The sequence below is a fragment of the Leucoraja erinacea genome, chromosome 3, assembly GCF_028641065.1.
Source record: "Leucoraja erinacea ecotype New England chromosome 3, Leri_hhj_1, whole genome shotgun sequence".
Taxonomy (NCBI): Eukaryota; Metazoa; Chordata; class Chondrichthyes; order Rajiformes; family Rajidae; genus Leucoraja; species Leucoraja erinaceus.
This window is the reverse complement of record NC_073379.1, coordinates 39,172,883-39,200,447: the sequence shown is the minus strand read 5'-3', so window position 1 is coordinate 39,200,447 and position 27,565 is coordinate 39,172,883. Positions and strand designations below refer to the sequence as shown.

Below are 27,565 nucleotides of genomic sequence, written 5' to 3'. Positions count from 1 at the left end.
TAGAATATTCTCACATTTTGGAGTTGCATTTATGCACGATGGTTTAATGTTTTATAATTTTCTGATTAATAAGTACCTCATCTTACAGCTGTGTACTCAAGATAACCAAACATTAAAAGGCCATTACAAGGTTCTTCCTCCCTTACCACACAGATCTCTTAATTTTACATGCACAATCCTAATTCTTCCTGACCCTATAATGCAAGGACAAATTATGTATTTTCAAATGCCCATAATAAATTTAAAGAACTGAAGCATGTCCTCTAACTATGCCAACAACTCAACGGGAGGACACGTCTATCTTAGCTTTTCCAGCACAGATGATGTTCGAAAGAGCCATTTTCTTGTGTTCTTTGTGATTCCATTATAGTTCTGTGCACTTGTCCCCCTTCTTTGTTTCTCCTCCACAGTCAAAAATCCTCACAGGTTTGTGTGTGGTACTTGCGAATGTCACGCTATGCCTTCCCTGACAAAATATGTTCCCAGGCACAAATACTCTGAAAGAAAATTAGAAAGAAAATCTTAATTTTACTTTACAGGTGAATTTTATTAAAGGAATAGGAACAAAGTGATTTATCTGAACAGGTTGTTTTATGTATTGCATGCCTATCACTTCCTTTCTCGCTTCAGGAAAATTCATTACTGTTGGTTGGGGGAAAAAGGAGACCCAGTTCCATGGAACGGAAGGGAAAGCAGCAGCTGTCCGTAAGCTAATGGTGAGTGTTATGACAAAGAGTTCAACATCATCACATTGTTTCTGTTTCTTGTTAAATGAAGATATGAACTCTTTAGGTGGTCAATATCTAAATTTGTTTTATTGTCTGGATAGGTTCAGTAGAGAGTCTGGCAAGTTCTGCCATTCATTGAGAGGATGACTGATCTGTGACCTAATTCCAAATTTTAGCCGTTGTCCTATGTCCCTGAATAATTGAACCGAATAAAGATCTCTTAGGTAGACAAAATTGCTGGAGAAACTCAGTGGGTGAGGCAGCATCTATGGAACAAAGGAAATAGGCAACGTTCCGGTTCGAAATCCTTCTTCAGACTTTGTTTCTAAAATTAGCATTAGATCTACTCTCAAGTACTGTTTGTGGAAGTGAGTTCTGAACTTTTATAACCTTTTGTCCATGGAAGTGCTTTTTAATGTCACTCTCATTTTTAAACTGTACTCATTATTGCATTGAGGACATGCTACAATTTTCATGTTAAATGAAATAAATATGGGACGGTAATTTGAATAAGATTTTGAATAAGATGACAGTGATTTGAATAAGATTTTGAATAAGATGACAGTGATTTGAATAAGATTTTGTGATTCTGCTTGTAAAGCAATTGCGGCTGATGCTTTTGCTTTGATTTCTGCTGGGTAAATGTCTGCTGGGTAAATGAGCAGAGTTCAGTGGCTGGGATTGGGGTGATAATGGTTGGTAATATATCTCCCTACTCTAGACAGTATTGGTAACATGTTCAGTATGTTACTTGAGTATGATGAGTTGCATAGATTGCATGACTTCGAGTCAGTAATCTACAATGATGGTTTAAAAAGCAGAATTAAAATGACAATAGAATTCAAGTGATTTTGATAGGGAAGATGTGGAGGGACATGCACTTGTGTCAATTCCCCAATCAGCCCTTAAATGTAAATTAACACTGAACTCAAGAATAATTTCTTTGTTCAGATAGTGGGGAGAATATGGAACTTCCAAGTACAGATGCTATTCTGACTTCTTGCATTTGTTATGGCTTTCGTGATGTTTCAATTAAACGGCAGAACACAGGCAGTGATCTGCACATTTGCTTGCATGAAGTCTAAGAGAGGTATCTTAACACTCCAAAGACCATTGGACAAAATAGTCGTCATTTTTGTTATGCATAGTACATAAAATAATCCTTCCAGTTCTAATGTTTAAATCCAGTGACACTTAGTTTTTACTTCATGCAGTGAGTGTGAATTGATTTGAGAGTTTTCAGCTTGGCTTAGCCTGTAGTTTGGCAGTTTCTCAAAATGGCTCAAAGATCTGCAGGAAAAAATTCAATTAAATTTAACTTGGGCGCTGTTGGTAATGGAGTGGAATAATAAGGCTAACCAGGCAGTTCCCCATTCTACAGACATGCCAAATGTCTCATATCAATCTTAGTTCTGTGGGGCACTGATTCCTAACCACTTTGAGAAACTGTACTAGAATCTTGGATTTTTTTCTTGCTAATTCGAATCCATACCCTCTAATCTTCCATTCTACTTCCAATATAAAAATGTTTCTGACAGTTATACACACCGTTCTACCCATCAATGTCAAGTATTCTACCAACTTTTTTTTACAAACGATCATCACCTCTGAACAAACCCTTTCATTTAATGTTGTTCAATTAATCAGTTCATTTTCATTAAATGTAAGGATCAAATATTTTTGGTGTCACATATGTTCATTTGCATTGACACTATTATTGAATCTTTTTGGGAAAAGATCAGGTGTTCAATTGGCTTCCATAGAAAGCTTAAATGAAATGTAATCTATTCTGCTATTGTGGTTATATGGCAAATGTACAAAATATCCTCATTTGTGGCAGTTATAATTTGCAGACAATATTGAAAGATTTCAAGGATATGTAGATAAAGGCCATCTTGGCCTGTATCTACATAAAGATCAATCAATCAACCTTTATTGTCATCTTGCAAGCAACAAGTACAGTGCAAAATGAAAAGACGTTTCCCAGTGAATAGCGGAGCCTCGCACATGAAATTTAAAACACTTCTCACATAATAACACTAAAAAAAAAACAATCCAGTCCCTGATGGAACAGAATAAATAGTTAAAATCAGGTAAAAAACACAATGTTAAAATACAGTAAACCAATCATAAAAAAATGTCCGGGGCCGCTGATTTGACTGGCCAGTGCCAGTTATTAAAGTGTCCGTGCCAGCCGCAGAGTCAAGTCAAGTGACTGTGAGTGCAGAGTGACTGTTTAGCAGCCTCACAGCCTGTGGTAGGAAGCTGTTTAGCAGCCTCGTAGTCCGGGCTTTGATGCTTCGATATCTCTTGATTATTAAGGGTTTGGACACACTAGAGGCAGGAAACATGTTCCCGATGTTGGGGGATTCCAGAACCAGGGGCCACTGTTTACGAATAAGGGGTAAGCCATTTAGAACGGAGATGAGGAAACACTCTTTCACACAGAGAGTTGTGAGTCTGGAATTCTCTGCCTCAGAGGGCGGTGGAGGCTGGCTCTCTGGATACTTTCAAGAGAGAGCTAGATAGGGCTCTTAAAGATAGCGGAGTCATGGGATATCGGGAGAAGGCAGGACCGGGGTACTGATTGGGGATGATCAGCCATGATCACATTGAATGGCGGTGCTGGCTCGAAGGGCCGAATGGCCTACTCCTGCACCTATTGTCTATTGTCTATTAGATGTAGCAAAAGCAACACCAAGGATTTCAGCAGCGTATAAACTGCGAATGGGATGTTATAGAGCAGAGGTCGGCAACTTACGGCCCCTGGGCCGAATGCGGCCCGTAACCCGAAATCATCGGGCCCGCAGGCGTATTGCTTTATTCCCATAATTATCCGGCCCACAGACTTCCATCATCTCCGGTACCTCCTGGGCCCGAGGCTGTGGTGCCCAGGCACGGTGACGCAAGGACGCAAGGAGGCGGGCGCTGGCGGCCGCAGTGGCGGAGCCACTGAGCGCCGAGGAGCGCCGAGCTCTGGCTGTACCGCATCCTGCCCAAAGCCACCGGGACGGCCGCGCACCTTTTGTGTCTGGGTTTCACTGTCGGGATCAAAGATCCGCTCTATGATCTTTGGTCGGGATCGGGGTTGTCAATAGGCTGGAGATGAGTGAATATGAGGGGCGTCCTCGAAGGGGCAGGATCCACATGTGCACGTGATAGATGTGGCCCGACATCCGCTCACAGACATGCGTCCCGGCCCCTATGCAGACTGAGCTTGCTGACCCCTGTTATAGAGGTAAAACTAGGCAATCTTAGTGATGGCACTGGTAAGTTATCCAAAGCTCATCTCAAAGTCAAATGTAATAAAAAGGAACTGCAAATGTCGGTTTTATACCAAAGATAGACACAAAATGCTGGAGTAACTGAATGGGTCAGGTGGGACTAAGGGAAAAAAGTTGTTCGGCATGGACTTGTAGGGCCGAGATGGCCTGTTTCCGTGCTGTAATTGTTATATGGTTATATGGGTCAGGCAGCATCTCTATAAAAAATGGATGGGCGGAGTTTTGAGTCGGAACCCTTCTTCAGACTTTGTATGTCTTTGGAGTGTGGAGGATAGCGAAGATCTCGGAGAAAACCCATGCAGTCACAGGGAGAACATACAAACACCGTACAGACAGCACCCTTGGTCGGGATCGAACCCGGGTCTCCGGCGCTGCAAGCGCTGTAAGGCAGCAACCCTACCGCTGCGTCATCGTGCGGCCCTGTGCTATGATCCGAAGAGCGATACATCATTGCGAACTGTGGAACTGGAATCATCTTAAGATCATATATGATAGTTGCCAGAAACAGTTGTAGCATTTGTGTGGGAAAAAGGAGGAGGAGAAACTGTTGCCAGAAACAGTTGTAGCATTTGAGAAAGGAAAAAGGAGGAGGAGCCCGAAGGCTGGGGGATGGGAGGAGACAGCAGAAGGGCTGAGGAAGGGGAGGAGACAGCAAGGACTAACAATATTGGGAGAATTCAATGTTCATGCCCCCAAGATGCAGACTCCCCAAGCGGAATATGAGGTGCTGTTCCTCCAATTTCCGGTGTTGCTCGCACTGGCCATGGAGGAGACCCAAGACAGAGGTCGGATACGGAGTGGGAGTGGGAGGGGGAGTTGAAGTGCTGAGCCACCGGGAGGTCAGGTTAGTTATTGCGGACCGAGCGGAGGTGTTCGGCTAAATGATCGCCTAACCTCCACTTGGTCTCACCGATATAGATCTGCTGACATCTAGAGCAGCGAATGTAATAGATGAGGTTGGAGGAGATGCAGGTAAACCTCTGTTGCACCTGGAACGACTGCTAGGGTCCTTGAATGGAGTCGAGGGGGGAGGTAAAAGGACAAGTGTTGCATCTCTTGCGGTTGCAAGGGAAAGTGCCCGGGGAGGGGGTGCTACGGGAGGGAAGGGAAGAATTGACAAGGGAGTTATGGAGGGAGCGGTCTTTGCGGAAGGCAGATATGGGGAGAGATGGGAAGATGTGGCGAGTGGTGGGGTCACGTTGGAGGTGGCGAAACTGACGGAGGATTACTTGTTGTATGTGACGGCTGGTGGGGTGAAAGGTGAGGACTAGGGAGACTCTGCCCTTGTTGCGAGTGGGGGGATGGGGAGAGAGAGCAGTGTTGCGGGTTATGGAAGAGACCCTGGTGCGAGCCTCATCTATGGTGGAGGAGGGGAACCCCCGTTCCCTGAAGAATGAGGACATTTCAGATGCCCTGGTGTGGACGCCTCATCCTAGGAGCAGATGCGGCGTAGACGGATGAATTGGGAGTAGGGGATGGAGACTTACAGGAAGCAGGGTGTGAAGAAGTGTAGTCCAGATAGCCATGGGAGTCGGTAGGTTTATAGTGGATGTTGGTCAGAAGTCTCACCTGCAATGGAGATAGTGAGGGCAAGGAATGGTAGTGAAGTTTATCATGGCTGGATTTGATCAATCTATGCCTGTTATTACAGTCATCTGGGAGCGTTTCTGCCTTCTTTACTTGACATTACTGTTCCAGGGCACTAATGCTGCTACTTTACCTTTCCTGCTCCTCCACCCCCCACTCAATCTCAGCACTGCCCATGAATCAATCCTGAGATCTTTATGTTGCTCAGCTGTCTAAAACAACTTGTATATTTCAATTAGCTCACCCACCCTTTGAAATATAACCTATCACTTCCCTAAACAAAGTGCAGTTCTGCTAATGTGATTTCTTATTTGGTATGTTAGGAAATTGTGCCGGCCGTTCCTTGGGATGATCATAAATTCCGTGTGACCTGGCGAGGTGATGGGCAATTGTTTGCAGTTAGTGCCATTTGTCCTTTGACAGGTATGTATTCAACATCTATTTCAACATACAAATATTCACATTAAGGTTAGTGTGTAACCTGTCTTTATAAAAACTACAAAACAATTTTGCATGCTGTGGCAATGCTACAAGCATGTTCACTTGCATTGTTCTTTCCCCCTCTTATTTGTTCAAGAAGGATCAGTTAGTGCTGCTGCTTAACACTTGCATGGGCCTGGGTTCAATCTTGATCTCGGGTGTAGTTTGTGTGTGGATTGTGCTTTGACTACATGGCTTTCTGCTGACTCTGATTTTTCCCACTTCCCAAACATCTGCTGCTGTTGTAATGGTCATTAAAATTACCCCTTGGTGGATGTAACTGATAATAGAACCAAATAATGGGGCAGTAGGTTGTTAATGTGGATGTGAGAGGGATTACGTTGCAGGGCTCTGGAGAAGTAAAGCTTCTCCATAGAATGGGATTGATATGATTGCTCTGTTGGGAACTGGTATGAAACCAATGGGCCAAATGGCCTGTGTTATAATATGTATGCATGTTTACTGCAATGGATAACCCTTTTTTCAGGCTTTTTGTGGGATTCAGAACCAAACTCGGAGATAGATTATTTTAATCAATTCATAATATGTAGGCAATGTTGGCATGCCAGTATGTATGATCCATCCTTAATTGTCCTTGAGAAGGTAATGGTAGGTTACCACATTGAAATGCTATAGTTTGTATAGTGGAGTAACTCCCACAATGCTGTTCCAGGATTTAACTGAAAGAGGTGAAGAAATGGCAATATGTTTCCACGTCAATAAGGTCATGTGATAGGAGTAGAAATTATGCCATTTCGGCCCATCAAGTCTACCCAGCCGTTCAATCATGGCTGATCTATCTCTCCCTCTTAACCCCATTCTCCTGCCTTCTCCCCATAACCTTTGCCACCTGTACTAATCAAAAATCTCTATCAAAATCCCTTGCATGGGGAAATGGAATAATGCATAAATTGGCCTGGTCCATGGCAATGGATTTGATTATCCAGAACATCCGGGTACCTGTTGGAGGCCTTCCAACCAGGCTGAAAGGATTTGCCTGCAAATAATAAAACTGACACCCACATGGATAGCTGTTGGTTAGTTATCTGAAGGTCTGGCAGATCGTTGCTGTGCATCTCGGAAATGAAACTATCATGCTTTGGGATATAATGCCACCTTGGAGAGTATGCACACATTTGACAGATGCATTCACAGATGATAAAGTTCTGATAACTGCTGTTCATATTGTGTATCCTTGAACCTTTTATGGTGATCTGATATTGGCCCTGCATCCTACGTGACAGGTGGTAGGCACTGCCTGTATTGAATTGGGTGCAAGAGTATACACTCATTGGAATTTCTGAACCCACTCGGTAGTTTCGTAGACGTGTTGCTCCAAATGCTGAGGCAGAGAGTGGGCAATACATTTGATCACTAATGATAGTTTACTAGCACGTCTGACTTGTCAATGGAAACCAGAATGTTCAATCTCTCTCAGAGAGCTGGAATTTTGTTCAAAGGAAAAACTGCACATGAATACAATCAAGCCACGATTCACAGATAAAAGATACAACATTCAGTGCAAGATATAACATCGATAAAGTTCAATTAAAATTAGTTCAAAGAGCTCCAGTGAGGTAGATGGGGGGGGTCAGGATCGCACTAGCTGATGAGAGGACCTGCCTGATAGCAGTCAGGAAGAAACTGTCCCTGAAACTGGTATGCTTATGTGAAGTTCTTACCTGATGGGGAAGGGGAGAAGAGGGAGTGACCATGGTGAGACCGATCCTTGATTCTGTTGCCAGCCTTGCCGAGGCAGCGTGAAGTCTAGATGGAGTCAATGGAAGGAAGGGTAATATGTGGGAGTTGCTTCTAATGTGTATGTATGAATGTTCAGAAAAGCGGGTGTTGACGGATGTGAGAACAAATAGCTTGCAGTGAAAAAAGTGAAGGAATGGGATCAATGGGTTGAATGTTGTAAAGAAATATAAATATGAGATTACCTCAGCAAACCCACGTAAAAATATTCTGAAACCAGGAAAGAATATAGATGTAATTGTGGCAGCCCACTTGCTACAGGAACCCTCAACAGTCGGGGGTACAGTCACGTGACTGGGCAATGACAGGGAGGAGATTTTCACGCGGTATAAGGGTGTGTCCTGGTATATATAACGAACCCCGGGACAACCCTCTCTCTCTCTCTCTCTGACTTCGAGCTGACCAGCTCTCTTCTCTCTTTGGGTGAGTGTCCTTCCACCTCAGCAGGAACTCGGCTCGAGCCCACGAGGCAACAGCCTCGCAGCAGCAACAACAACTTTGTATTAGAGGACCAACGTGTATGTATTTCAAACCCATCATGCCTGAATAAAGTAACCCGTTTATTCACGACGTTTGGTGCCTCTACACAAAAACGGTTAATTGGAATTGTGCTATTTGAATTGATTAACCTGATTATTGATTTCTGTGTTGATGAGACATCTTGCTCAAACAACACCTAATGTTTGAATGTAGTTTCTAAAGTAGACAGGCCGCTGACAATTTGCACTGTGTAATTCTGTGTGTTGTGGGTACCAGTCATGACTTGTGAAGCTCTCAAAGTTGAAGTATTGTGAAACTCTGTGCCAAACTCTTCTTTCAATAACTAATAATACAGAGTCATACAGCGTGGAAACAAGCCCTTTGGCCAAACTTGCCCATGGCGAACAACATGCCCAATCTACACTTGTCCCACCTGCCTAAGTTTGACCCATATTCCCGTAAATCTACCCTACCCTATTCACAGTATCGGTCCTGGTTTTAACTTTCCAAAATGCAACACCTTGCACTGTTCATATTAAGCTCCATCACTCATTCCTTAGCCCACCTGCTGCAATTTTTGACAACCATCTTCACTACAATACTTTAGTGTCATCTGCAAACTAATAAATCATGCCTTGTACGTTCTCATCCAAGTCATTGATATAGGTGACAAACAGCAATGGACCCAACACCGAACCCCGAGGCATACCACTAATCACACCCAATGATTTAATATATTTAAGCTGTTTTCAGTCGGAAAGAAGGGAGAAAGAATTTAACCTGGACCTATTGAGCTTGTATTAAACAATTTTTGCTCATTAAGAGCCATGTAGTTCATTGTTCATCTGGATACTGTCAGCAAACCTATTTTGCTTTCAAGAGAGAGTTAGATTTAGCTCTTAGTGCTAAAAACGTCAAGGGATATGGGGAGAAAGCAGAAACGGGGGACTGATTTTAGATGATCAACCATGATCATATTGGCTGGCTCGAAGGGCCAAATGGCCTACTCCTGCACCGATTCTTCTATGTTTCTGTGACATTTTTTTCTTTTAGTTATTTGGTTATCCATTGGGGAAGTCTGATATTTTCGCAATTTAAATATATCTTAATAAAATTTAAACTAAAATTCTTTGCACAGGGTCCAGAAAGCTGAGGGTATGGAATAGAGAATGTGTGCTCCAGTCAACCAGTGAACTTGTTAATGGACTTGAACAGGCCCTGTGCTGGAAGTGAGTAATTGAACTCAAATTGCATCCCTGTGTGACTTTTTGAGGTTTGTGTAATGAATTGTGTGGATAACTTGCCATCACTTGGTTGACAAGTTTGTCAATCCAATTAACATAAGTAGGAGGTTCTGTTTGTGTGCTGCAAGGCATGGACTTTTTAAATTAACATAGGTATTCTCAGTAGGTGCAATGTATGTAGTTAATTGCATGCATGGTTATGTATAAGTATATATGGGATATGTATATATATTTTTTAAGCTTTCCCATCATTTGGTGCCTCTGAATCAGTGCCCTGCTCAATTAATTGTTCAGTTACTACTTTCTCAGATCTGGCAATGTTTTTGTGTAACAGGCAGGCAGAAAATGAACTGAAAATTCTGAGTTGCTTGATTTCCCCTTTCCGTCTCATCTCGCCTGAGATGTCTGATCAGCACAACACCAATTACTAATCATGGTATTCAACCTGATCATTAATGTATATGAAAACATCAGGGGACCCAGCACCAATTCTTGCAGCACACCGCTGATCACATGCCTCCAATCTGAAAGAATAACTATCTTCTAACACCCTCTGATTCCCCCTTCCTAGCTAAATTTTCAATCTAACAATTTGCTAGCTCACTCTGGATCCAAAATTATCTGACTTTTTGGACCAACCTAAGATGTTGAATCTTGTCAAAAGTATTACTGCCCTTGCCTCATCAACCCTCTTGGTTGCCTCTTCTGAAAGCCCAGTTAAATTCATGTGACATGATTTTCCATGCACAAAGCCATACAGATTATTCCTAATCAATCCTTGCCTTTCCAAATGCAGATATAATAATATAATAATAATCTTATTTATATAGCACATTTTTAGTCAACTTGCATTGACCCCAAAGTGCTTCACATAATTACATTACATTTACACACAGGCAAAGGTGGGTGAAGTGTCTTGCCCCAAGGACACAACGACAGTATGCACTCCAAGCGGGATTCGAACCGGCTACCTTCCAGTCGCCAGCCGAACACTTAGCCCATTGCGCCATCTGTTATCCCTGACCTCCAGAATTCCTCCAGAAATGTTCCCACCACTAATATTAGCCTCACCAGCTTGTAGTTCCCTGGCTTGTCCTTAAGTAAAGGCAGAAACATTGAACACCCTCTAGGCTTCATCCTTGGCAAACCAGACCCCTGTCATCAAACAGGATTTGCTGATCCTGCCAGCCTTGCCATTCACTAAAAACAGTACATTGTTCTTGAATGCTCCCTATTTCACTTTTAAAAGCCTTCCATTTATTAGACATCACTCTACCTGCAAACATCTCCTAATCAACTTCTGCAAGTTCCTATCTAATGTCGTGTGCGCTAGAAGGGTGTCTGAAGAAGGGTCACGACCCGAAACGTCACCCATTAATTCTCTCCAGAGATGCTGCCTGTCCCGCTGAGTTACTCCAGCTTTTTGTGTCTATCTTAGCTGTGCTCTAATTTAGAACCTAAACTCGTGCACTAATCCTTTCTCTTTCCATAATTGTTTTAAAACTAATAAGATATGGTCACTATTACCATAGATTAAGATTAAAATTAGTTTATTGTCATACAAACCAGGGTGCAATGCAATTCCTGGTTTTGCTCTGGGTATACTGTATGCATACAGTAATGATAAATACAGCAATCATTGCGAGTGCAAAACAATCAAATTGTGCAAGATTATAGTGTAACATCCAAGTAGTGCAAAAAGAATATTAAAGCCCAATATGGAATAACTGAATGAAGTTGAGTTAAGAGTAAATAATAATAATAATAATAATTATTATTATTATTTATTTCGGGAAGGGGTTCTGTGGGGTGATTGGTTCAGTAGCCAGATAGTAGCAGAGAAGAAAATGTTCTGAAGTCTAGACATCCAAGCTTTCCAGCTCCTGTATCTTTTCCCAGATGGTGGTGGAGAGTAAAGGGAATGGCCAAGGTGACGGGCATCTTTGACGACGTTTCCAGCCTTTCTAATGAAGATGGGCTGCATGGAGAGAAATCATGAGCCTGTGATAGACTGTGCTGCGTTCACCATTCTCTGCAGGTTCAGGTGGTGAAGAGCAAAGCAGTTGCTTTGCCAAGCTGAGAAGCATTGCATAAGAATATTTTAATGGACCTCCAGAAGTTTGAGAGAATCCACGTGTACCATTTATGATATTAAAATTACTTGTGTGAGACACCATTGTAACTTTCTTTTTGCCATTATGTTCTTTCCTTAGGCCATCAGGGAGCTTGATTGCATCTACACAGAGAAAGCTTAACAAACACAATATTGTGTTCTTCGAACAGAACGGTTTGCTACATGGCGAATTTCCGCTTCCTTTTAACAAAGACCAAGTCAAAGCAAGTACTGAAAAGAATTTCACCCCTTCCCCTACTTGAACTTCCTTTTCCAATGCATGCTTTGATCTGATTCTCACTTCATATTTGGCCATGGACGTCATGGAAGTCCCTATCTGCATAGTAAGAGTGAGTCAACTGAATTATTAGTGAATACTATTCAGTGTTTCTTTCCGTAACCCATGGACACTAAGCCCCATTGTTTTTCTGTACAGTTTAGCAAATTAACCACCAGATGTCTGTTGACATTTCTGCATCAGTTAATGTGTAGGAGGCAGAAATGGACTTGCAGCAAACAGAATCTTGTTAATGCAATGGGAAACAGCTAGTTGTTTGTGGAAACTAATTATGTTTTGGAGGCTTAGGGAGACTTGGTAGAAAGTATTTAAAATTATGAAAGGCAAAGATAAGGTAGAAGCAAGCAAAGACGAGGAAGCATGTTGAATAGGTTTTATATAGGTTGTTTTTGTTAATGGTTAATATATTTATATCACTTATCCTGTTTCCAACTGAATCAAATTGTGCACCTCACTGGGTTGAAAGCGTTTTTTTTTGTAAGTTGATAACTTCATGCAATATGTTTAATATTCTGTGTGTGTAGTATTCAGTGTGGTGTTTATTGCTTATCAGGTACAGGAGCTGCTCTGGAATAATGAATCTACTGTGCTGGCAATTTGGCTAGAAGATTTGAAATCAGCGGACGAGGGGAACAAAGATGGCCAGCAAAATACATATGGTAATAAATTATCAATCTGATCATTGATTTATTTTTCTTCCTGAGTTATGAAAATCCTATAGCCACGTAGAAAATGTATTCTCAATTTTAATGTTTAATTCTCCCTGTTTTGTACAATGGTTGGAAATTGAACAAAAGAAATGTACAGGTGCACAACCTTTTATCCGGTGTTCCAGAAACCGAAAAGCTCCGAAAACCGGCCATTTTTTCCAGATGTCGTCTGCACACCAAAGCTCGCGTTTGGCGCCAAACCTGACCCAAAACGACCCACGGTCAACCCAGGTCTGTACTACTGTAGCGGCTGCCTCCTCCCTGGAGACCGGGAGACGCTTAAACATCTGTAAATCATTGCTTAAATGTTAGTCAGTTAGTTTGGAGGGCTTTTATGTGAAGGGGGTGAAGGGGTAAACTTTAATTCTTAGTCCCCTACCTGGTCGGAGAGGCGGGGAGCGGTCAATGCCTTACCGGGTCGCCGTGCAGTAAGCTCCGCAGCGCTGTGGCCGGTGGGGCCGCGGGGCGGCGCCGGTTGTAGCTCCGACCCCGGCAACTCTACCCCTGGCTGCGAGGCGCTCCAAATCCAGCGCGGCCCGGGGCCGGACGCCCCAGCTCCGCGAATGTCGGGAGTCGGCGGCATCGCAGCGCTGGGATACCAGCGGGGTGCGGGCAATGCCTTACCGGGTCGCCGTGCGGCAAGCTCCGGAGCGCTGTGGCCGCCGACACACAACATCGCGGAGCGTCGCTGAATTTGGAGCCGCGCAGCCAGGGGTAGAGTTGCCGGGGTCGGAGCTCCAACCGGCGCCGCCCGCGGCCGGACGGAGCCCTCAGCTCCGCGGCTCCAAATCCAGCGACGCTCCGCGAATGTTGGAAGAAGGCGGCCACAGCGCTCCGGAGCTTGCCGCACGGCAACCCGGTAAGGCATTGCTCGCTCCCCGCTGGTATCCCAGCGCTGCGACGCCGCCGACTCCCGACATTCTCGGAGCTGGGACGTCCGGCCGCGGGCCGCGCTGGATTTGGAGCGCCTCGCAGCCAGGGGTAGAGTTGCCGGGGTCGGAGCTACAACCGGCGCCGCCCGCGGCCGGACGGAGCCCCCAGCTCCGCGAGGTTGGGAGTCGCCGACCAGGTAGGGGACTAAGAATTAAAGTTTCCCCCTTCACCCCTACACCACCACCACCACATAAAATCCCTCCAAACTAACTGACTAACATTTATGCAATGATTCTCCCGGTCTCCGGGGAGGAGGCAGCTGCTCCAGACTTTTCAAGCCGCCCGCGCTACCTACCTAATCTACGCTAAAAATCTTCCATTCTGAAATCCGAAAATGTCCGAAATCCGACAAGTGTCTGGTCCCAAGGCTTTCGGATAAAAGGTTGTGCACCTGTACTGATATTCAGGGTCCTCATGCTGAAATATTAGGCGGCAGTGGTGCAGCTGATGGAGCCGCTGCCTCACAGCGGCAGACCCATGTTCGATCCTGGTCTCGGGTGTTGTCTGTGTGGATGGGTGATCAATGTTTGTTGTGAACTCGGTGGACCAACGGGGCTGTCTCCATGCTGTATCTTTCCAACTTTCAACCCTATTTCTGGGTCCTCAGATTCTGCCTGATCTGTTGAATGTTTTCAGGATTTTCCGCTTTTGTAGTTTTGATTTTCAATCACTTATTGTAGGGCGAGGGCAAAAAAATCCCATTCTTGTTGCACCTGACTATTTTCAACAAATTGGACAATTTGCCATACATTTTTTACGATTGCCTGTCTTTAAAATACTGGCGCTGAATAGGAAGTGGCACGGCTGATAGAGGTGCTGCCTCACAACACTAGAGATTCAGGTTCAATCCTCGGCTGCTGCTTATGTGGCGTTTAACACGTTCTCCCCGTGACCACATGGGTTTCCTCTGGGTGTTCTGGTTTCCTCCCACATCCTGAAGACGTGAGGGTTTGCAGATTAAATGGCCTCTGTAAATTCCCCCTAGTATGTAGAGAGTGGATGCGAAAGTGGGATAACATAGTATTTGTGTGAATGGGTGATCAATGATCATCATGGGCTCAGTGGGCCTGTTTCTATGCTGTGTCAATCAAAGTATTTGAAACAGAAGTTACACTTTCTGTTAAGAAATAACTATATGTAGCCTCTGTCCAAGCAATTAAATAATATTTTCTGTTTATGTTTTTGTTGTGCAGTTCAGTTGTGGACTGTGGGGAACTATCATTGGTACCTGAAACAGAGTTTACATTTTGGTTGTGAACGCATTGTGGCCCTAATGTGGGATCCTGAGAACCCCTATCGACTCCACGTTCTCTGTAGTGGATGGTGTTACCTCTCCTATAACTGGCATTGGTCTACAGACAGAAGTGAAGGGGATGACAGGAATGACTTTGCCAATGTAGCTGTGATTAATGGAGGTAAAAATTTTTTGTCTGTGGTTGAGACGTATCATGTAGTTTACATTGGTCCTTGTGCCCTTTTGATCGGGAAAAACACAGGCAAGACAGGTGCCAGAGTATTTAATTTAAGAGTAATACTACCGAACACAAACCTATCTCCAATGATTCAAATAGAATGAATGAATTCCTACTGTTTTGAAGGATTGAATGAAAGCTTACCATAGCATTGGCCAATATAGCCCATGGTCATAATGTACAAATCAAAGACTTCACCAACCCACTGTATCTGTGCCAGCTCTTTGTAAGAGTTCTCCAATTAGTCCCACTTTCCTTGAAGGCCTACAATTATTTATCCAGCTACTTTTTGTACACTTCCTTAATCTGTTTGCCACTTTCAGGCCATGCATTCCAGATGATAATAGCTCTGGGTAATCTGGTAATTCGTTCTGCTGAGGGAACTCCTAAGTTTCCAGTTTCCTGACATTTTCACACTCCAACCCACACGCACCCAGATACCTCAGTCTTCTGTCCCCTATGATGTTGTAATGAACCATAGAAGAAGAAAAAACAGAATCTCATCTCCTGATTGGACATATTAGACCATGTCGACTCAGCAGTGAATCAATGATTTCATTCACTAGACAGACACAAAAAGCTGGAGTAACTCAGTGGGACAAGAACCATCTCTGGACAGAGGGTGGGTGATGTTTCGGGGAAATGGAAACGAGAGATATAGACAGTGATGTAGAGAGATATAGAACAAAACAAATATATGCAAAAAAAGTAATAATGATAAAGGAAACAGACCTGTTTAAACCAGCATCTGTAGTTCCTTCCTACACATTTTGTGCACTATCATGTTTTCAGTATGCACAGTAATTTTTCCATCTTTTCCAGTAATTTTGCTATTTAATTTATCATGAGTTATTAATACCTCGCCCATACACACCTTTTGATAATCGTTACCATTTGCTATCACCTTCGGACACTTCACTGTCACGTATGTCATTTACACTCCTGGTCTTCGCCCTGTTGCTGATCTTTCCTGTTCCTCGTGCATCCTTGTCCAAGTAATCTCTGCAATTTAAATTGTTTATTTCACTTTTCCTGGTTCTGATGTGAGATTATTGATCTGCAATATTAATTTTGTTTTACTCCACTGATTCAGCTTGGTCTGAGTATTTCCAGCATTTTTGATTTGTCATATTTATATTTGCAAAATTGAAATTCTTTTTTCTTTTCACCAATGTTTTAAAATCAAGCACTTTTTAAATTATATTTTTGACTTGGTTATTTGTTTTCTTGTTAACGGCAGATAAAGTACATGTGACACCTTTCCGCCAGACAGTAGTTCCTCCACCAATGTGTGCCTATCAATTGCAATTACCCTGTCCAGTTAATCAGATTATATTCTCTTCGGATCCACAAAGGAGCAATGATTTAGCAGTCTTAACAGCTGATGACCGGATCTCAATCTACCAGGCTGGTGAGTGGCTGATTGGATATATAGTTAAAAGGGTTTTTAGGAGTAAAAGCACATCATGGTCTTTTGCTAAAATAGTATCATGCATGAAGAACTAATCATTCTATCGCATCTGTTGTTTCAGTAGAGTACATGCACACCTCGCCATTTTAGACTTAACACACCCGCAATAGAAGTGTTATGGCCTAAGAATGGAGTAACTCTTACATTTTGCCTCAAATACTGCACGTGATGCAAAGTTCCATATTCTCTAGATAATGATATTTCTCCTGTATCCTCCATTGAATTTTGAGTGACATATACAGTGTCCTCCACAATGTTTGGGACTAAGACCCATCATATATTTATTTGCCTCTGTACTCCACAAGTTGAGATTTGTAATAGAAAAAAATCACGTGTTGTAAATAACGTGCCCTCCAAATCTTATGGAGGGCACTGTAAATATGGACCCTAGTTTTAATTTCCACTAAAAAGGGAAACATCAACTACACAACTTACTTATTAAACGGACCTATAATTTGTTCACAATTTTAACTATGTTCTTTAACCTGTTCAAGCGATAGAACTTTTGCTATTTACTCTAAATGATCTGAGCTATCACCCTGTTGTAGAAAGGTGAACAAGTCTACCGTGGCATGGTTGTAGGTGTAGGGGTAAGAGTGCCTTCATAAGTGGAAATAGAAACATTAAATGGCAGTTTTCAGCATAGAACAGGGAAGTTCATCTTTCAGTTTCAACAATTGTTTATCCAACCGTCAGTAATAGATAATCTGGTCATATTCGCATTGCTATTTACGGATTCTTGCTTTGCACGCATCGCCTCTTTTGGGCTTCCTGTATTTAATTATGAAGTACAATTCAGAAATGCCCCATTGGCAGTGATATTGTTTGGTACATTATTAAGTTGTGATGCTTTCATTTAAGAGATTTACAGGATATTAAAGTTTTTCTTGAAGCATTAATAATTAGCTTTGCATTTTCACATCCTGGGCAGGTGATGATGTGAAGCAAAATTCCACCATTGTAGCTGACGCTGTCGGAGGAAGTGGATTGACAAAGCACATGACAGCTCCCAAATTGGTCAAAACATTCAGGTTTGTCTATTTTGATATTTTTGAGCCGACTCTTACATGTGATGTTTAATGCTTGCTGTCTCTGCCTTTCTGAGTCTGAGACCGAGTATGAGCCCAGACCAAAGTTAAAAGGGTTAAAATTTTAGGACGGGTTAAATCGACCAGTTTGTAGTCGAGTAAACATTGATGATTGAAAGGTAATCAAATTAACATATACGTTGCACGTGCGATCAGAGAATTTAACCTGACAGTGCCAACCCATCTCCTGATTTGTCCCACGATAGCCCACAGTCCAAGGCATAAGACAAAGGTTTAATCAATTTTTGCCACAATTGCATATGTACACTGAAAATTACATGCACAGCCAGGAACAACAGAATAGCGAGTATTTTTTCTAAATGGTGAGAAACAAATGCATTGGTGTTCAAAGGAATCGGCACTCTCTTTTACATGCAGCACTGAGAGTTAGTGTGTGGATCAGTAAGTGAATGGGATGTTGATCTTTATTGCCAGTACAAAATGGAGTGAGTAGTGCCCGGGATCACAGACTCAAAATAAGGGGTTGATCATTTGACACAAATAAGAAGAAAATATTTGATTTGGAGGGGAGTAAATCTTTGAAATCCTGTATTTGAGAGGGGCGTGGGGCTCAGTCACGCATTGTATACAAGATAGATATTAATGCAATAGATATAAGGGGTTAGTGCAGCAACGGGACTGCACTAAAAGATTAGCCGTGATTATATTTAATGGCCTATTCCATGTGAAGGGCCAAATCCCTTCATCTGTTTTGTAACTGTTTGTATACATTAAAACCAAAGAACAGTAGAAGGACAAAGCAAATGCTGAAGTATTGATATCAGTTTTGCAGGCTATTATGTCAACAAAGTTGTTTCAGAAGAGCCTTACATGTTCAATATATTAAGTTTATATTAATTGTTTTATTAAATAATTATTGCATAAGACAATATTTGTCCGACGTTTTGTTTTCTTGTGGAAATGTCAGAATCAATTTTGAAGAAGAAAAAAGTGACTCACTGAAGCCTTTGAAGCTACGTTTTATAACCTGGGTAAAGGAAAATAGATTTCTGGGTGTATTTCAAGGTCTGACCACATCCCAATCTGTTGTCTGTCAGCTGATAACTACATCGGATGAGAATCAGGAGGGAGAACTATCAATCAGGTAAGAACTCATAACCCCTCCTGACAAAAAAATCAAAAGTCCAATTATCAATAATAATCATAGCAGAATTCTCCATGGTTAGAGTTCATACATTTTAGCAGCACATCATACGTGCAGCTCATTTTTTATGAGATGTGGACATCAGGCATTATCTCTGGATAACATGGATAGGTGACGTTTCGGGTCAGGACCCTCCCGTGAAAGATGATAGTCAGGTTGCACCTCTACGTTTCATGGTAACAACATGAATGCTCACAGAAGTTTCGTTTTCAGGATAGTGGCAGTGGAATGATATTTGTTTGTAGGCATTGAAAAATGCAGTGATTATTATATAATAAAATATAGTATATACAAATGTAATTGCAGTTGTTTGTAGGCAAACATGCTGGAGAAATTCAGCGGGTGAGGCAGCATCTATGGAGCGAAGGAATTGGTGACGTTTTGGGTCGAGACCCTTCTTCAGACTGATGTGGGGGTAGGAAGAAGAAAGGAAGAGGCGGAGACAGTGGGCTGTGGGAGAGCTGGGAAGGGGAGGGGAAGAAGGGAGAAAGCAAGGACTACCTGAAATTGGGGAAGTCACTGTTCATACCGCTGGGGTGTAAACTACCCAAGCAAAATATGAGGTGCTGCTCCTCCAATTTGTGGTGGGACTCACTCTGGCCATGGAGGATGCCCAGGACAGAAAGGTCGGATTCGGAATGGGAGGGGGAGTTGAAGTGTTGAGCCACCGGGAGATCAGGTAGGTTAATGCGACTGTGCGGATGTGTTGGGCGAAGCGATCGCCAAGCCTGTGCTTGTAGTTGTTTGTTTGTAGTTGTAGTTGTTTGGTTTCCATTGTTCTCTTAATTTTCTACACAGATTTAGTTTTCCTCATGTCAAGTTATTTTCACACATAGAGTGGTGAATCTCTGGAATTCCCTGCCACAGAAGGTAGTTGAGGCCAGTTCACTGGCTATATTTAAGAGGGAGTTAGATGTGGCCCTTGTGGCTAAAGGTATCAGGGGGCATGGAGAGAAGGCTACTGAGTTGGATGATCAGCCATGAATGGCGGTGCTGGCTCGAAGGGCCGAATGGCCTACTCCTGCACCTATTTTCTATGTTTCTATGTTTATCATGTTGTGCAATAATCTTCATCTGTGCCCCTTAAATAAATCAATAGTACTAAAATTTATCAATGAAGGTGTACAAATGACCCTTCCGTTGATGTGTGTAGCTGTATTTCTATATTCCCTGTACTTTCAGTCCAGATGAAGGCTTGACCCAAAAATGTCAATTTTAATCCATATGCTGCCGGACCCACTGATTCCTCCAGCGGTTTTTTTGCACATGATTCCAGCAACTGAAGTTCCTTGTGTATCTGTTTGTATAGTGTTGCTTTAACTAGTTTGTGTTTTAGCTGCTATTGTGCAATCATGTTTTGCACAATTCTAGTTTCTAATCTTGAACTTGAAGATGACTTGGCAGTATGTTATAACTATTTTCACCATTTTGGGTTCTTATTTGTTCCAGGACTCCTGTAACTGTTGATAGGCAGATTACCAACTTGTGCCACAACCATAAGACACAGACTGTTGCCTTGGAACTCTCTAATGGTCAAATTCTAAGATACCTGTGGGGTTTGTATATTCCTACTCAAACATTTAAATTGATCTTGACTGATGATTTCATTATTCCGCAGCAATATCTTTGAAGGTGTCATTCTGATGGGGGGGGCGGGGGGGGCAGAGGAATATATGTAAAGACGTGGTGGCTTTGTCACAAAGGCCTAGACTCAAGGATGAATTGGGTGAACATCTGATGAGCGTTTGACGGCTGCGTTTTTATTGCTGGAGTTTAGAAGGATGAGGGGGCACCTCATTGAAACTTACGGAATAGTGAAAGGCCTGGATACAGTAGATGTGCAGAGGATGTTTCCGCTAGTGGGAGAGTCTGGGACCAGAGGGCGCAGTCTCAGAATAAAAGGAGAAGATAGAAGATGCAGATGAATTTCTTCAGTCAGAGTGTGGTAAATCTGTAGAATTCATTGCACAGACGGCGGTGGAGGACAAACCATTGGGTGTTTTTAAAGCGGAGATTGACAAGTTCTTGTAAGAGTGTCAAAGATATCGGGGAGAAGGCAGGAGAATGGGGTTGAGATGATTGAATGGTTTAATTCTGCTCCTATGACATGAACTTTTTAACTATTGATTTTGTAATGAAAAATAATCCCAAGGAGAGATCAACCGTAAACATCTCCTTATGGTTTCCACAGGGTGGAACACTCCATCCTTAGCTTTCAAACATCAGCTTTTCATGAAATAATGAGTCGTCTGGGATTCTTTTGCCTTGTAAAGAGAAGGCAGACAGGTTGTGGTTCTTAAAATGAGGATGGTTTTTGAAAGTACACACAGGGAGAATGTTTTCATATGAGGAAGAAATTCAGAAACATTTGAGCAAGATGAGAATTTTGAGCGCATACATTGAATTTTCTCCCTAAATCTCCACTTCTCTTTTCGACATACCTAAATTTCAAAGTAAAAGAGCATATCTTTTAGGTGAAAGGATCAAAGTTTAAAGGAAGGTAGACACAAAATGCTGGAGTAACTCAGCGGGACAGGCAGCATCTCTGGAGAGAAGGAATGGGTGACTTTTCGGGTCGAAACCTCACACGCTCTTCATCAATCCACAATCCTGGCAGACCTATTGTTTCTACTTGTTCATATCCCACCAAATTGATTTCCACATACCTCGACTCCATCCTTATGATTCCTGAGGTTGTTTAATCAAATTTCAATGTCTTGTTTCAGATACTGAGTCCACTGAGCCATGTGTCCAACCATGGAGGTCAGCTGATGGATGCTTAGTACAATTTTCTCAGCCTTGTGTTCAGATAGCTTTGTGCGCTATTGAAGGAGAGGTAAGCAAGTTCATCCATTTTGCCCTGTTTTGCTGTCCTCTCTCCTCCTGCTGAAGTGCAGACCATTGACACTAGATGCAATTTATTGTCCTGTGCTGAAGGGCATTCGTGATGCCTGAATATCAAGTGTCAGATCTGATCTAGCACCACCTAGGCATCTACTCAGATAGGTTTGACAACCTCGATAGAGCAGAACCTTTGTCAATTTACCTTTTCGAAGACTTTAGTGTTTACTTTACTTTAGAGATATAGTGCATAAACAGGCCCTTCGCCGACCGAGTCCACACCGACTAATGATCACCCCGTACACTGACGCTATGCTTCACAGACTAGGGACATGTTACTGAACCCAATTAACCTACAGACCTGTACGTCTTTGGCGGGTGGGAGGAAACCGGAGCACCCGGTGAAAACACACGTGGTCACAGTGAGAACATACAAACCATACAGGCACCCAAAGTCAGAATAGAACCTGGATCTCTGGCACTGTAAGGTAGCAGCTCTACCACTGTGCCACCCTAGAGTAATGTCGTGCGGCACCCAAATGGAAACTTCAATCCTCACAATCTGCACCACCTTTAAATTGTGATTCACACCAGTCCTGTACAAATCCTATTTTCCTCTCCCTACTTTCCCATCAACTCCCCCATATTCCAGTTGTCCATTCTGCTGCCCAGCTGCAATGGTCCAATTGCTATCCAAAATCAGGTAACGTTAGGGCAAAACACTTTTTATGTGAGCTAATTTCATGAACCAGTGGAGGCATTTGCTGGGTAACTGTGGTGATTTCAAAGTTGAGTTTACCTTTTCCTGCTTCCTCCAGGAAATGGTATTGGGTCTGACAGAAAGATTTCGATTTTTTATTAATGTGTCTGAGGTAAGAATTTCAGTGTCTTTTCAAAGTAATTATTTTCTTTGTACATTGAAGTAAGCAAACGCTGTTAATTTTATTGTGGGGTGTTTCTCTTCTGAACAGATAGCCTCCAACGTTACTTCATTTATAGTGTATGATGAGTTCCTGCTATTCACAACCCATTCACACACTTGTCGCTGTCTCAATCTTAGGACTACTTCATTAAAAGGTGAGTTTATAAATTATCCACAGAACCGTGTGTATCTGGGACTTCTTGAAGTAATGTTGTTTGTTACAAAGGAGAAAAATAAACCTGTGGGCTTCCTTTGATTAGGCAAATCTATGCAAATAGTGGCTTAGGTTTATATTATGTCTTTTGGCAAGAAAAAAATTGAATGTAATTGAGGGGAAAAAGAATGACATTGGGCCTAGGACTGATACAAAAACTGAGTCCATAGGGCAGGTTTCAAGGAGATTCTTAAAAGAGAGGGCTACGGTGGAGCAAATTTGACAATTGACCAAATGAATGAACCAATGGCCTCCAATAGGTAGATAATGTGCAAGAAGCTGGGTCAGTTACAAATCTGAAAGAATTTGAAGAGATGTGGAATCATAAATAGATTTAAACACTGCCTGAAAAATAAGTCATTCATATTTTTTAAAGTTATCTCCTAAAAGATGAAATGGATAGCTGGAATGATCCTGTCAATGCCACCAATGTTAAAATTAACTAGGCGATGACTGGAGCTGAGCTTTACCAGTTTTGAGTTTAGGTGATCATACCGCAGAGGGTTGAAATAATATAAATTAAAGGTGACCGAGGAAAATATGAAGGTTTAATCAGCCGACAAGCTGAGGAGAAGGTAGAAATATGCGATCATCTGCGATTAGAAGCAGATTGTTATTGTGTTGGGAGAGTTACAGTCAAATACAATCTTAGGATTGTGAACATAACATTCAGAGACGGTGGCGAAGGTGTTATATGGCAAAGTTAATTAAGAATGGGTTAAATCGTCTCAATATGGCCACTAAAATAGTGCCTATGGGATAGTCATGCATAACTTAACTTCATAAACTTAACTTCACAAATATATTTAAAATTACCTGAGAAAATGTCACCTAGCTACTTGACTGTGTTTATGTTAAGCACAATTGCTAAGCACCCCTTATTCATGAATTTGTGGATGTTTGTTGTATTTCCACCCCTCTGTTGGCTATTTAAATTATATTTTAAATGTTTTATGATCTACTGATGGAATTTACTTTTTTTACAAACAGCTTTGCTGAATCTTTCAAGTACCGACTCCCAGCCAAATGATGAAACAGTACGAAGAGTGGAGAGAGGATCTCGTATAGTGACTGTGGTACCCCAGGATGCCAAACTCGTTCTACAGGTTAGCAGTGGGACTGTGAGAATGAGTAGGAAGGAATCTCTTCAGTGACTATGGCACAGTCTGCAGAAGGAACAATGCCAATGGTGGCTAAATAATAATTGACAAGGAACCAAACTTCAAAGTGCATTGGCATTGTTGGGTTTGGATTATTATTTAGAATAAATTATGCATTTCCATTCACTGCAGATGCCACGAGGAAATCTGGAAGTTATTCACCACAGAGCGTTAATACTTGCCCAGCTCAGAAAATACCTGGACAGGTTTGTACACCAACAAAAGTCATTACTGAGTTGAAAGATATTTTTGGACACTACCATTGCTACTTATAGATCTTCTCAGAAAATGGTACCTTCAGCGTCTGGATGTTTAAGAATAATTTAATAGAGGTGATGAACATTTTGAAGCATTTTGAATCACCCAAACAGGCTAGTGTGTTGAATTGTTTTATGGTTAGAATAATGTTTAAAAATGGTTATCACCTTTATTAAATGCTCTAGTCAGTTATGATGTTTCCATTTGCACAAAGGTCGTTATCCAGATGACATGTTTTAAGACAATTGACTGAAAAGTCAGCAGAGATGAATTTATTATGATCTGAAGCACCTCATGAAGGGAACGGGGCAGCAATTAATAACTGCAAAAAATTAACTGCTATTTGAACTGGGAAATGTGCAGAGCTATGGAGAACGAGTATCGGATAAATCATTTGTAGGTAGCACAGGTATTATTTGCATTTTCAATTAATTTGTTCTTTATAGGTTTCTTGGTTTTGGCACTATCCAGATTTGCAGGTTTCACTGTTTTAATACAGTAAAGGGCCTGACCCACTTAGGTGACTTTTTAGGCGAGTGCAGGAGACTCTGCACTCGCCTCTTAATCGCCAAATGGTTGCCACATGTTCACTGGTGGTCTCTGGTGAGTCTCCTTCATGGTCGCGAGGAGTTCTCGCATTCTGGGAACTAGTCGCGGCCTCAGTATGGTCGCCGCAAATTTTTCAACATGATCGCCATGGAGAAAATTGATAATCCTGTTGTCGTAGGTGCAGTTGTCGTGGGTAGTCTGGGTAGTCGTAGGTAGTTTTAGTTAATCGCCTTTGCTGATTGTCAAGTCAAGTCAAGTTTATTCGTCACATACACATACGAGATGTGCAGTGAAATAAAAAGTGGCAATGCTCGCGGACTTTGTGCAAAAAGACAAACAAACAAACAACCAAACAAACTACAAACAGAATGGAACAAAATCACATATTCTTTTACATATTAAATATTGTGGGCGGAAGGAAAAAGGGATAAAAACAGCAATTTAAAAAAAAAGCAGTAGAGTAGGGCATTTTCAATGGCTCATTGGGGAAATAAAACGTAAGCACGAGTTTTCAGACCGGTAATGTTTCTCTGGCTTATTAAAAGTTGTCTGGCTTCTTAAAAGTGTCTCCACTCCTTCTTCCCCTCCCCCCTCTTTTAAAGGACTTACCGTACACTGTGCTAGCCGTCTTAACCTTCCTGTTCATCGCGGTGTGTGTCTGTATCACCTTGGCTTTGCACCATATGAATTTCAGACAGCGCTCCCCCGCTTTCCCTGGCACCCACCTTTGCGATGTGTTTGTGTATTCCACTCTTCACTCGCCGTTCCATTTTCCGTTTTTTCAGGCGAGTGCAGCGAACTTGACAGTCGCCGGCAGTCCGCTGACAATTCGCCTAAGTGGGACAGGCCCTTAAGACTAATTTGAAAAATCCTTGGAATTTGAACCTTTTATTCTTTGAACTATTTTCAATCTTTACATTCCTTTTATTTAGGTTAAAGTTCAAGGAGGCCTTTGAATGTATGAGAAAGCTGAGAATAAATCTCAATCTCATCTATGATCACAATCCAAAGGTGAGAACTTTTGATAGATCTTCATACTTTAGAAATGGCAGCACTCATTTGTGTAAATATGTGAAAAGAATTTCACTGTGCGGTTGCATATGTGACAAATAAATAAAGCAACGTCAAATTTTTGATTTTCCATTGGGTTGACCTTAATCGTATGTCTTCTACTGATTTGGTTCCGTGACTCTCAAAATATTAGTTTTCAGCTGTTAAACGCAATTACACTTTTTTCTCTCTGAAAGAAATGATGGAAGTGTTACTTAACCGCCACATGTGAATCATTGATTAGTTTAAAAGACTTGCTGTGTGGATTCTATCACAATCAACCATTTTCATAATGTGAAAGTAGGAGCCCATTGTATGTTAGTTCATGCTGGAGAGCCACATTTAAGTGCACCACTTTGTTCCACAACTGATTTACATAAAGAATGTACATAAAGATTTACCTAAAGATTTAGATGTGCTGTACATTGTTTGCGAGTTTGATTCAGATTGCTTTATTAGTCGCTTCAGTCTATGTTTACGAACAAATCTGTTAACTTCAGGTCTTTTTAGAAAATGTGGAGAACTTCCTGAAACAGATCACTTCCATAAATTCTATCAACTTGTTTCTGACTGAATTAAAGTAAGTTGTCTTTTAAACATAGTCATTTATGTGATAAACTAAATACATTTTGTATGTGATATTACAGAATAGATATTGGTATGGAACCCTGGAGATAACTTCAAATAAATAACAATACTCTTAGTTAATAGTCTCATTTAAAAGACTGTACCTAGTTCTAGGGATGTCAACACAAATGTTATGGCCAGATATGACGTATAATGCATCAGCAGTCAAATGATATTGTCAGAAATATTGACTGTTAATTGCAGACTTTAAATATAACCTTATCAGAAGTGGCAGAACTTAAGGGTTCTTATAGTTTCATAATGAAAATGCTGCTGTTGTTGGCCATTGATTACACTGCACCACAGCCCCACCATAACTCCCAAATATTTCCCATGCATGATCCTATTGTCATATAACTACTTCTCTTATTGCTCTCCTCAGCCAATCCACATTTTTCCTGGGCCAAGATGTGTCCCATGATGCTTGACATATCTTGATTTCACAAGAGAACACTCTTCAAGCAGTTCACTTCCACAATTATTTTGTTTGTTCCATCTGGATGTTATTTAAGTGCAAATCAATGTTTCTTTTTCAAAATCTATATCAACTTCAGATTATCTTCAAACCTGATGATGGTTTATTGGTGTATGTGCACCCGTTCTCTTTTCCAGAGAAGAAGATGTCACAAAAACGATGTATCCATATGGTCCAAACTCAACAACCTCTGTACCTGAAACGGCCAATAAAGTGGACACAATCTGTGATGCATTGCGAACTACCATGGAGAGAATAAACCCTCACAAGTAAGGGAGAATTCCATGGTGCTTCTGAGTATAGTCACCATTGTGATGCAGCAAATGCTGCAGTAAATGAACACACAGCAAACACCCAACGGACCACTCTTTTAGCTGATTAAGGGATAAACATTAGCTCAGACACATGGTACAACTTCCTTGCTATTCTGCAAAAAATTTGGTGTGGAATTTTTCAATGTGCATTTCAGAAAGCAGCACCTTCGACAGTGCACTGAAGCATGAGTCTGGATTGTGTTCTTGCCCCTTGAACCAATGTTCATCTTGCTCCTGAGAGGAAACTTCCATCTATTGAGCTGCTGGAAACACTCAGATGTCTACACAACATCTGTGGACAGAGAGAACAAAGGAAATGGTTAACATTTCAGATCTGGGATCCT

At 41.8% G+C, this 27,565-nt stretch overlaps 1 protein-coding gene across 1 annotated transcript in view; it reads left to right on the top strand.

Moving 5' to 3' along the window:
- elp1 (elongator acetyltransferase complex subunit 1) overlaps positions 1 to 27,565 on the top strand; it is a 64,040-nt gene that overhangs the window by 9,801 nt on the left and 26,674 nt on the right. The window contains exons 5-22 of the mRNA XM_055632464.1: positions 631 to 716; positions 5,923 to 6,022; positions 9,456 to 9,546; positions 11,775 to 11,898; positions 12,526 to 12,631; positions 14,809 to 15,030; positions 16,328 to 16,498; positions 17,490 to 17,589; positions 18,575 to 18,751; positions 20,261 to 20,367; positions 21,538 to 21,647; positions 22,471 to 22,524; positions 22,624 to 22,729; positions 23,779 to 23,894; positions 24,081 to 24,154; positions 25,688 to 25,766; positions 26,306 to 26,385; positions 27,045 to 27,176. Coding sequence (XP_055488439.1) covers positions 631 to 716; positions 5,923 to 6,022; positions 9,456 to 9,546; positions 11,775 to 11,898; positions 12,526 to 12,631; positions 14,809 to 15,030; positions 16,328 to 16,498; positions 17,490 to 17,589; positions 18,575 to 18,751; positions 20,261 to 20,367; positions 21,538 to 21,647; positions 22,471 to 22,524; positions 22,624 to 22,729; positions 23,779 to 23,894; positions 24,081 to 24,154; positions 25,688 to 25,766; positions 26,306 to 26,385; positions 27,045 to 27,176 — 2,035 coding nt within the window. The remainder of the gene's footprint in view (positions 1 to 630; positions 717 to 5,922; positions 6,023 to 9,455; positions 9,547 to 11,774; positions 11,899 to 12,525; positions 12,632 to 14,808; positions 15,031 to 16,327; positions 16,499 to 17,489; positions 17,590 to 18,574; positions 18,752 to 20,260; positions 20,368 to 21,537; positions 21,648 to 22,470; positions 22,525 to 22,623; positions 22,730 to 23,778; positions 23,895 to 24,080; positions 24,155 to 25,687; positions 25,767 to 26,305; positions 26,386 to 27,044; positions 27,177 to 27,565) is intronic.